The 12,042-nt window shown below is 42.3% G+C and overlaps 1 protein-coding gene across 1 annotated transcript in view; it reads left to right on the top strand.

The window, feature by feature from the left end:
- rabggtb (Rab geranylgeranyltransferase subunit beta) overlaps nt 1–12,042 on the top strand; it is a 53,593-nt gene that overhangs the window by 24,316 nt on the left and 17,235 nt on the right. Inside the window, exons 4-5 of the mRNA XM_048601999.1 lie at nt 2,368–2,473; nt 11,790–11,842. Coding sequence (XP_048457956.1) covers nt 2,368–2,473; nt 11,790–11,842 — 159 coding nt within the window. The remainder of the gene's footprint in view (nt 1–2,367; nt 2,474–11,789; nt 11,843–12,042) is intronic.

Here is a 12,042-nt window from a genome sequence, read left to right as displayed (position 1 = left end):
TGTTGTCTTATTTAGCAGCCTCCTGTGTGGCACCTTGTCAAAGGCCTTCTGGAAATCCAGATAGATGACTTTCACTGGCTCTTCTTTATCTAATTTGCTTGTTACCACCTCAACGAATTATTACGAATATGTTAGACATAATGACCCCTTGATGAACTATCTTATCACATACTTCCAAGTAGTCTGCAATCTCATCTTTGATATGGCCACTAAAATCTCACCAACAACTGAGTTCAGGCTGACTGGCCTGTAGTTTCCTAGCTTCTTAAACAGGGGTTTACATTTTCTAGTCCTCTGGGACCCTCCCTGACTCCAGTGATTCCTGAAAGATCACCAATGCCTCCACAATCTCCTCAGCTATCTCCATCAGAACTCTGGGGTGTAGTCCACCTGGTCTGGGTGATTTGTACACCTTGAGATCTTTCAGTTTCCCCAGCACCAAAGGCTTCCCAATCCTCTGGTTACCCACTAATTTTCACCACATTGCATGCTTTTTTTTTTTTTGCTTTTATGCTGTCCCTGTCTTCCCTTGTGAGGCATGGCTGCCTCGTCCTCCCCTTAGTATGTTTCTTCTTCCTTTGGATGAATTTCTAGTATACCTCTTAACCTACCTCGTGTCTTTGTTTCCTGGGGAGCTCCAATCCAAACCTTTCCTCAGCCTGAAAAATATCCATTGACTTTCTTTATTCATTCACAGACTGAGGGCATCGCTGGCCAGGCAGCATTTATTGCCCATCCCTAATTGCCCAGAGGGCAGTTTAGAGTCAACCACATTGCTGTGGGTCTAGAGTCACATGTAGGCCAAACCAGGTGAGGATGGCAGTTTCCTTCCCTAAAGGCCATTAGTGAACCAGATGGGTTTTTCTGACAATCTACAATGGTTTTATGGTCATCATTAGATTCTTAATTCCAGATATTTTATTGAATTCAAATCCCACCATCTGCCATGGCGGGATTCAAACCTGGGTCCCCAGAACATTATTTGGGTCTCTGGATTAACAGTCCAGCGATAATACCACTAGGCCATTGCCTCCCCAGACTCTGTTTCCTGTCACTCAACCAATTTTGTATCGATGCTTCTGTCCTTTTGTATGATGACTTATCACTTCCCTCACAGGTCAGTTGTGTGGCACTGTTTCAAACACTTTCTGGAAATCCATACAAACCACATCAACAACATTATGCTCATTGACACTTCCTGTTGCCTCTTCAAAAAACTCCAAGTTAGTAATTTTCCCTTGAGAATTTGTGTTGACTGTTCATAATCAACCCACCTTTTTCTGTCTGACTACTAATTCTATACAATCCTATCCCATTCCATTCTATCTGATATGATTTGATTGCTACATTGTATTAACACAACAAATGATGATCCATATTTGAAGAAATGATTGAATTACTCTGTTCTAGTAACAGAAATTGCTAGAAATAGTGAGCAGATCTGGCAACATTTGTGGATACAAAAATATTGCTAATGTTTCACATCCATAATCTTTTTTCAGAGCATTCTGATGCCACCCAGCCCAAACTTCACAGTTTCTAATATGACATAATCCTGGTTTGACCAAACCTTTCCTCTGTACCTCCCATTTTCCTCATTCAGTTGTGTATTTATAATCCTTGTGCTAACTGCAGTTCTCTTCAAAAACTTCTTCCCCAATCCTCACCATTCATCCTTATCTCTGCTTCAGTTTGCTCCAATCTTGCCTTCCCATGAATGCCTATAGATTCCAGCTTCCTATGCATCCTCTCCCTCTGCTGCACTTCAGTACCAGGCCTTTTAATTATCTAAACCCTGCCCTACAGCCTCTCCCGTTGCTTGACTTGTTACTTTACCCTATAAAAAGCCTCATGAAAACTTGGCTGTTCGACAGGCTGAGAGATGGTTTGTTTATCTCAAAGGGGAGAATGTGTTCCTTTTGATTTCTTTGAAGCTGCTGAGAACATGCACTAGTTCCCCCTTTTCAGAAATTCATAAAACCTACTTGTCAAACTAGATATGTTTTTCTCTCAATTATTTGTCTTTTTTTTTTAATTCATTCATGGGATGGAGGTGTTGCTGCTAGTCCAGCATTTATTGCCCATCACATGTGCATAGAACATAGCACAGGAATGGGCCCTTCAGCCCATGATGTTGTGTCAAACATTATGCCATAGCAGAGTTCGAACAGGCTCCCCAGAATATTAACTGGGTTTCTGGACTAAAAGTCCAGCAATAAAACCACAAGGCTATCCCTTCCCCTAAGTTTGGTTTCTGACTGTGTCTACCAAAATGTTTTTGGAAGTTTTACTGTGTTAAAAGGCACTGTGAATATGTATGAAAATTGTTAGTTCTTCAGTATTCATGATGTGTTTCTTTTAATCTAGATCCTTTCTCTCTATGATAGTCTTCATGTCATTGACGTTAATAAAGTTGTTGAGTATGTTAAAGGCCTCCAACAAGATGATGGTTCCTTTGCTGGTGACAAATGGGGTAAGTTTCTCCTGACACACAGGATTTTTATAAATTTTAGTATTCTAAATCAACACTGCATTTAGAAGTGTTTTTGGTGCACCTACGTACGTTGATTTGTGGAGTGAATTTGCACAATATTTACAACACAAAGCCAGGCCATTTGGCTTAATGGGCTCTTAGAAACATAGGAAATTAGAGCAGGAGTAGGCCATTCGGCCCTTCAAGCCTGCTTTGCCATTCCATTTTGATCATGGCTGATCATCAAACTCAGTAGCCTGTTCCTGCTTTCTTATATCCTTTGATTCTTTTAGCCCCAAGTGCTGTATCCAATTCCTTCTTGAAACAACGTCCTGGCTTTGACTGCATTCAGTGGTGGTAAATTCCACAGGCTCTCCACTCTCTGGATGGAGAAATTCCTCCCCTAAACGGTTGACCCTGATCCTTAAGACTGTGACTCCTGGTCCTGGACCCCTTTGTCATGGGGAATATCCACATCCATCCTACACCTACCCTGTCTAGTTCAGTTAGAATTTTATAGGTTTCTATGAGATCTTCTGAACTGCAGTGAATTTAATCCCAACTGATTCAAATCTCTTCTCGTATGTCAGTCCTGACATCCCAGGAGCCAGCCTGGTAGACCTGTAGCTTACTTTGTGACTTAATTATATTGTTGTATTAATGTGATAATTGCTGGTTTGTTTAACATGTGCAGACATCAGTCAGGCCTGTATGAATTGAAAGAAAACTGATTAGTCATATCTGTTACATCTGTTAATTTAACAGAATTGCAAAATTGTTACACCCTAGAAGGAAGTCATTTGGTCCATCGTGTCTGCACCAGCTATTTGAATGAACATTTCACTTGGTGCTATTCTCCTGCCACTCTCCCTCAACCCTGTATATTGTTCCTTTTTCCAACAACAGTCAAATTTCCTTTTGGCTGCCTTGATTGTACCTGCATCCATCACACTCCTTGGCAGCACAGGCCTGATGCTATAAATGCACAGCATGAAACAATTTTGTTTTCTCATGTCACCTCTTTTGCTTTAAATTACTTTAAATCTGTGCCCTCTTATACTTGATTGTTTCACGTGTCAGAATAGTTTTTTCTGCATTTACTCTTTCCAGATGCCTCAAGATTTTGACACTTCTTTCAAATTCATCTCGGCCTTCTGTTCTCCATGATGCATGCATGTTAGGAGCTCTTTGGCAGTGTCAAGAAACATAGCTATTAATGAAGCGTAGGACACTGTATGGTTTATGAACAGTTCTCTCTATCTGTCCTGCCTCCTTCAATGTCTTATGCACATATTCACCAAGGTGCCTCAGCTGCTGCACACCTTTTAAAGATGTAGCCTGTATTTTATATTGTCTCACCATGTTTTGGTAGGAAAAATGAATCATGTCGTGTTTCTCTTCATTTAACTTCATTTATCACTTGTCCGCCCATTCCATCAACATCACAATGTCCTTTTGAAGTTCCACTCTATCACCTTCACCGTTCATGATGCCTCCACTTTGTGAAGTACCTGCAAACTTTGCAATTGTGCCCAAGACGTCAAGATCTGGGTTATTCACGCATATCGGAAAAAACAATGGCCTCTGGGTAGGGATTCCTAGGGCAAATATTCCTCCAGCTTGAAAAGCATCCATTAGCCATTACCGTCTGTTTCCCATCACTCAGCCAATTCTGGGAACATTTTGCTACTAGGAGATAGCAAGAACTGCAGATACTGGAGTCAGAGTCAATACAACATGGAGTTGGAGGAACACAGGAGGTCAGGAAGCATCAGATGCTCCTCAGATGCTGCCTCACCTGCTGTGTTCCTCCAGCTCCACACCATGTTGCTACTATCCCTTTTATTTCCTGAGCTCTAACTGTGTTGTTAGTTGTATGGAACTGTGGCAACTAGAACTGCGTGTACGTCAGGTTCACTAATGTCCTTTAAGGAAAGGAACTGCCATACTTACCTGGTCTGGCCTACATGTGACTCTAGACCCACAGCAATGTGGTTGACTCTGAATTGCCCTATGGGCTATTAGGGATGGACACTAAATGCTGCCTAGCCAGCAATGTCTTCATCCCGTTAACAAATAAAGAAAAAAAAAATCTTGCATATTTGCAAGTCACCATGCCTCAGCCTGTGGTCCTGTCTGATCTGGTTATGGTGTAACATGATTGTGAAGTTGGGAAGTCCTGTGGGTTTTATTTTAATTATGTATATATATAAAAAGTATAGTAAATGTTCCTTTGCTCAGCAGTTATGTCATGGTCTCATTATCCAAAAGGTCAACTTACAGTCATATAGTGGTTGTGTTACTGTAGTGACAGTCTAGAAGCCATTCATTAGAAATCCAGAGAATGAGTATTCAAATCCCCGTGATAGTTTGAGAACTTAAAAAAAAATTCACTTGTGGGACATGGCTGCTGCTGGCTGGACCAGCATTTATTGTCCACCCCTAGTTGCCCCTTGAGAAAGTGAGATACCATCTTGAACCGCTGCAGTCCATGTGCTGTAGGTGGCCAACAATGTGTTTAGGGAGGGAATTCTGGGATATGGACCCAGTGACACTAAAGAGACAGCGATATACTTCATCTTAGGATAATGAGTGGCCTGGAGCAGAAATTGCAGTGGGTGGTGTTCCGTTGTATCTGCTACCTTTATCCTTCCAAATGGTAGCAATGGGTTTGGTAAATGCTGTTTAAAGATCTTTGGTGAATTTTGCAGAGCATCTTATACTGCAGATGGAGGAGTTGAGATGAGGTGTCAATCTGGTGACATCTTCCAATGTGTCGGGTATCACTCAACGAGTTTGCCCCCTGATTCCTATTGATTCCAGTCTTGTTAGGGCTCCTTCTGCCACACTCAGTTGAATGCAGCCTTGAAGTCCGAGGCTGTCTCCCTTGTCTCACCTCTGGAGTTCAGCTCTTTTGTCCATTATTGAACCAAAGCTGTAATGAAGTCAGGAGCTGTGTGGCCCTGGTGGAACCCAAAATGGGCATCAGCAAACAGGATATTGCTGAGCAGATACTGATTGATAGCACTGTTGACGACACCCTCCAACACTTTACTGATGGAGAGGTATTGGCTGGGTTGGATTTGTCCTTTTTGTGTATCTGACCCATCTTCCACATTGTTGGGTAGATGCCAGTGTTGCAGCAGTACTGGAATAACTTGATTCAGGGTGTGGCAAGTTTTATATCATAAGTCTAAAGTAGCATTGTTGGAATGTTGGCTGCACCCATACCCTGTGTGACATCTAGTTCCTCCAGCTATTTTGTGATACTATGAGGAGTGAATTGATTTGGCTGAAGACTGGTATCTGTGATTCTGGTGACCTTTGGAGGATGATGGATCATCCAGTTGGCAGTTCTGTCTGAAGATTGTTGAGAATGCTTCAGCTTTATCTTTTGCATTGACGTGCTCGATTTCCCCACCATTGGGTATGGGGGTATTTGTGGATTTGTGAGACTGCAGACTTTAGGTCTAGTCTATTGTTTGTGTGATCTCTTGGCTCTGTCTGTAACTTGCTGTTCATGCTGTTTGTGACATAGTCCTGTGTTGTAGCTTCACCAGGTTGACACCTCATCTTTAGGTACGCCTGGTGCTGATCCTGGCATGCCCTCCTGCACGTTTCATTGAACCAGTGTTGATCCCTTGGCTTGATGGCAATGTTAGAGTGGAGGTATGCAGAGCCAAGAAATTGAAGACTGTGTTGGAGTATGATTCTGCTGGTGCTGTTGGCTCAAGTGCCTCGTGATGCCCAGTCTTGAGTTGCTAGATTGGTTCAAAATCTATCCCATTTAGCATGGTGATAGTGCCACAGAACATGATTTATGGTATTATCAACGTGAGGTCAGGACTTTGTCTACATTATTTAAATTCCATTTTAATATAAACTGGAAGTAAAATATCTGGTGTCAGTAGAATTAGCCGTGAAAATTTTGGATTGTCATTGAAGAAAACCCGATTTGGTTCACTGATATTCTCATCCATAAAAGAATCTGCCATTCTTACCTGTTCTGGGCCCTTGTATTAATCCGAACCAGCAGTAACGTGATTGATTCCACTACTGCCTTTCTGTAGAAGTTGTATCTGCACTTCAACCAGTGGTTCAAGAAGGCCCACTAGCAACAGCACCTCAGGACAGCTGAGAAAAGATGAAGAATCTGTCTAACAATTCTAATAGATCATTCAGAGTGGGAATTGATACAGTTTTGTGCATATTATGAAGCTATGGTACAGGCCAAATTGTTATGGTTTCCAAATGAAGAACTGACCTCTAAAGTCGGTGGGATTTGCAGGGTGTTTGACTACACTGTGGCTGGCAAACGTTTTGATCTCTCTCCAACGGCCCAGGGTACAAGGTCAAAGCAGCCATTGATATTATAATATCAATGGATTTAGCAGACCCACTGTCCTAGAAACCAAAACCCAATTTTAATTTTATAATTGAATCATAGAATGAATCCTATGTTGGCTACAGTTGCCATTCACTCCATTATGTTCATGTTCACTCTTTCCAAGTGAAACTCAGCTAGTCCCACTGACCTGCCTGTTTTTCATTGCCGTGACATTTTTCTTTCTGTTTAGATGTTTTCAATGCCTGCTTGAAAGTGCCTGTGTACCACATACACACATGCCTCCTAACCACACGGTCTATTAAAAAAAAATTATGCGTAATGTTGTCATTGTGTTTTTTCTTGCCAGTCACCTTATAACAATGTCTTTTTTTTTACCTTTCCTCAATAGAGGGTACACATTTTGGAATTTTTGTTTCTGTGTACCCCCCCCTCCATTTTTTTTCAATCTTCTCCATGGAAATTTTCCTCCACATCTCCACTCTATCCACATAACTGAAGTCCCTTATTCCTGGAAGCATGCTTGTCAGCCTTTTTTGCACCCATTCTGAACTCTCATCGTTTCTAAGCTGTCTTGCCCAGAATTTGATGCAGTACATCAGCCAAATAAGAGCTTTGTGGAGGTAAACCTTAACTTCTGTGCTTTCTCTTAAAACACATTTTCAACCTGTTGTACCACCTTGAACTATGTGTGTGCAATGCAATAGCCCTGTTAGAATTTGAGTGCTTTGTTACATTGCCTCTCACCTTCATACCAAAGTGAATCACTTCACACTTGTGGGTTTTATATTTCAACTGTCACATGTTTGCCTATTTGACCAACTTGTCAATGACCTCTTGTAAATTTTGAATTGTACCTGAAGTCTGGGTCATTCATGTAGATCAAGGAAATCAGTAGTCCTAGTACTAACCCCCGAGAACCTCACTGTCAACCTATTCAAACATATTCTGACATACAAAGAACAGTACAGCACAGGGACAGGCCCTTCGGCCCTCCAAGCCTGTGCCAACATATTTTGCCCTTCCATACTAAAACTGTCTTCACTTACAGGATCCGTATCCCTCTATTTCCTTCCTATTCATGTATTTGTCCAGGAACTTCTTGAATGCTGCTATTGGGTCTGCTTCCACCACTTCCTCTGGCAGTGTGTTCGAGGCACTCGCTACCCCTTTGTGTGAAAAACTTGCCTCACACATCTCTCTTAAACTTCCCCCCTCACACCTTGAACCTGTGCCCCCTAGTAACTGACTCCTCCACCCTAGAAAAGCCTCATACTTCCTATTCTATCCATGCCATTCACAATCTTATAAACTTCTATCAGGTGGCCTGTCAACCTCTGTGTTCCAGTGAAAACAAACCCAGTCTATCCACCTTCCTTCAAAGCTAAAATCCCCCATACCAGGCAACATCCTGGTAAACCTTTGCTGTAATCTCTCCAAAGCAGCCACATCCTTCTGGTGATGTGGTGACCAGAACTGTACACAATATTCCAAGTGTGGCCTAACTAAAGTGCTATAAATCTGCAGCATAACTTGCCTATCCTTATACTCAATGCCCCTGCCAATGGAGGCAAGCATGCCATATGCCTTTTTTTTTTTACTACCTTATCTACCTGCACACCCATTATCCCTCTGCAAATCAATGCGCCTAACAATTCTGCCATTCACTGTATAATTTCCACCTGTACTTGACCTTCCAAAATGCATCACCTCACATTTGCCTGGATTAAACTACATCTGCCATTTTTCTGCCTATGCCTCCACTTGATCTATATCTTGCTGTATTCTGTGACAGTCACCAGGAAAGTTGAAAGTTGAACCCAGACCTTCAGCCTTTGAGATAGGGACAATTCCACGTGCTACAAGAGCACCTAGATTCCATTTAATGTTAGCAGCCAATGCTGTAATGTCCTATTTCACGTCCCGTCCAATCTTTCTATGTTTACCTCTGTTCTCATTGGATCTTTCTGACAATTGTCCTACAGTACCTTGTTCTGCCACTGTTTCATCTCTGAAGCTCCAGTTTTGTTTTTCCTACCTTTCCTGTTTGTGAGAATATAGTTTGATGGTACCCAAGCTATCTCCTGTTTAAATGCAGTTCATTGTTCACTTACAGTTTTTTATGCCAGTCTTTAATTCTACTAGATGGTGGCATGGTGGCACAGTGGTTAGCACTGCTGCCTCGCAGCGCCAGGGACCTAGGTTCGATTCCAGCCTCGGGCGACTGTCTGTGTGGAGTTTGCACATTCTCCCCGTGTCTGCGTGGGTTTCCTCCAGGTGCTTCGGTTTCCTCCCACATTCCAAAGATGTGCAGGTTAGGTGGATTGGCCATGCTAAATTGCCTGTAGTGTTCAGGGATGTGTAGATTAGGTGGATTATAGGGGGATGGTTCTGGGTGGGATGTTCTGAGGTTCGGTGTGGACTTGTTGGGCCGAAGGGCCTGTTTCCACACTGTATGGATTCTATCTAATTTCTATCTAGATCAGGCCAGATACATTCTTGTCCTAATGAAATTGGCCTTCCACCAATTGAGTTTTTCTTTAGTTTGTTCCTTATGCTTTTCATGGCTAACCTAAACCTTATGAAAATGCTGTCTTCTAAAAGCTCTCTGATTCGTACTTGACCTATCGCATTCACCAGGACCTGATCCCTGTTTAACTTTGTGCAAAGAGTAAACGTATTGTGTATCAAAGTATCTGAGCCTTTTTATGCCAATGATTGGAGTACAAGAATAAGAAGGATTTGCTGCAATTATGTAAGGTTTTGGTGAGATTGTACCTGGAGCTGTATGTATGTTATTGGTCGTAAAAGCATTCTATGAACTCTTCACCCAGGCTTGAGCTGCTGATCTGACTTTTCCAGTTTGTATGTTAATTAAAGTCACCCATGATTATTGCCATCTCTTTATCATTAACACAGAGTATTTCTTCATATGTACTTTGTTCCACATTGTGGACAGTGTTAGGAGGCCTAATTCTCATGAGTCACTTCTTTTCTCTACTATTCCTCATCTCTATCTAAACTGATTCTACATCCTGATCACCTGAACCAAAGTCATCGCTATTGTACAAATGCCAGCCCTGTTTAACAGTTCTACCCCTTCACCTTTAACTAGCTTCCTAGTATTTCTTAAATATCATGTAACCCTCAATATTTTGGATGCAGTCCTTGTCATCCTGAAGGTACTTCTCCATAGTGGCTACAAGAATCATATTAATTTCCTTCAATGTCCTTCCTATTTCTGCATTTAAATAGAACAGAACACTGGCCTTGACATAGCTCAGGTGTAGATTGTCCCAATGGACTCATGAATAAAAGTTAGCCTAATGGCCATGTAACCACTGTCAATTGTTGTAACAATCTATTTGGTTCACTAATGTCCCTTAGAGAAGGAAATCTGTCATCCTTAACCAGGTTCTGGTCTACACGTAGTTCTTGACCCTCAACTGCCTGCTAGGCAATAAAGGATGGCCACTAAATATTGACCAAGCCACCAACGCAGCCCGCACCCTGTGAATGAATAAAGAAAGAAGTTGCGCATAACTGTGGTAACAGTTCAGAGATTATAAACCTTTGAGATTGATTTTCAATGCCTTGCTTCGGTCTTCGTGCCCTCAATGCAGAGCCTTTTCCTATTTCTACCCATCTCACTGGTATCTACATAGATCACAGCCTCTGGAACCTCTCTCCCACTGCAAGTTCTTTTCCAGCCTCACGCAGATGTCCCGAACCTTGACACTGGGCAGGCAACACAATCGTCTGGACTCCTGCTCTTTGCTGCAAAGAATGTGTGAATTGCCCTCACTTTACTGTCATTTACTACCACTGCATTTCTTGTTGCCCCCTCCACCAGCTGAGAGGCTTCCTGTGTCATGGTACATAGTCAGTTTGCACAGCATCCCTGCAGCCCCACTCTCATCGAAACAGACTGAGAACTTAATCTTAAAAAATGAGGAACTGCAGTTGCTAGAAATCTGAAACGAAAACAGAAATTGCTAGAGAAACTCAGCAGGTCTGGCAGCCTCTCTGGAGAGAAAGCAGGGTTGATGTTTCAGGTCCAGTGATCCTTCTTCAGAACTTAAACCTAGTGACAATTTCAGACAGTGACATTCCTGTCTTCTGGATCCCCTTGCCTGCCTCACCCACAGTAACACTCTCCTGGCCCTGACCACTGAACTCTGGCATTGGTAAAATTCTGTCTACCAGAATGATTTCTGGGATGAGAGGTTTCCCTTATTAAAGAACTAAAATCAAACTTTTCTCATTGTGTACAAAAGGATTTGCACAAAGCAGTTTACAGTATTGACTCTTTCAGCATCAATCTCTTCAGGTTTCACTATAGTAATCAAAAAAAGAACAAAGGAAATTACAGCACAGGAACAGGCCCTTCGGCCCTCCAAGCCTGCACCGATCCAGTTCCTCTATCTAAACCTGTTGCCTATTTTCCAAGGATCTGTGTCGCTCTGCTCCCTGCCCATTTATGTATCTGTCTAGATACATCTTAAATGACGCTTTCGTGCCCGCCTCTACCACCTCCGCGGCAGCACGTTCCAGGCACCCACCACCCTCTGCGTAAAGAACTTTCCACGCATATCTCCCTTAAACTTGCCCCTCTCACCTTGAAATTGTGACCTCTAGTAATTGAGTCCCCCACTCTGGGAAAAAGCTTCTTGCTATCCACCCTGTCTATACCTCTCATGATTTTGTACACCTCAGTCAGGTCCACCCTCAACCTCCGTCTTTCTAATGTAAGTAATCCTAATCTACTCAACCTCTCTTCATAGCTATAATCCTGAATATGTATTTCCTTTAAGGGCAAATTGGGAGGTTTGGAGCATGAGAGAGAACACTTCTAATGAGCCTCTAATTTCCTACTTTTCTCCTTAAAGGAATTAATCATGTATACTCAGGCAGGTGGGATGGAGTGAATACATTGCTTTGTGTCATCAAAAAATCTCTCTTCTATTTCAGGTGAAATAGACACCAGGTTCTCTTTTTGTGCTGTTGCAACTCTGGCACTATTGGTAAGAATGGTAACACACTCAGTGCCTGATATATATTGTGACTATACGTAATTGTTTAATGGGCATTGTAGGCAAGACTTCACTTGTTGTCCATCTCTCATTGCCCTTAGACACAATAAGGACTGCAGATGCTGGAAGCCAGAGTCTATAGGTGTGAGGCTGGAAAAGCACAGCAGGTCAGACAGCATCAGAAGAGCAGG

The sequence above is a fragment of the Rhincodon typus genome, chromosome 10 (assembly GCF_021869965.1).
Source record: "Rhincodon typus isolate 14 chromosome 10, sRhiTyp1.1, whole genome shotgun sequence".
Lineage (NCBI taxonomy): Eukaryota > Metazoa > Chordata > Chondrichthyes > Orectolobiformes > Rhincodontidae > Rhincodon > Rhincodon typus.
Note: the sequence above shows the minus strand (reverse complement) of the source record. Positions and strands in the feature narration are given on the sequence as shown.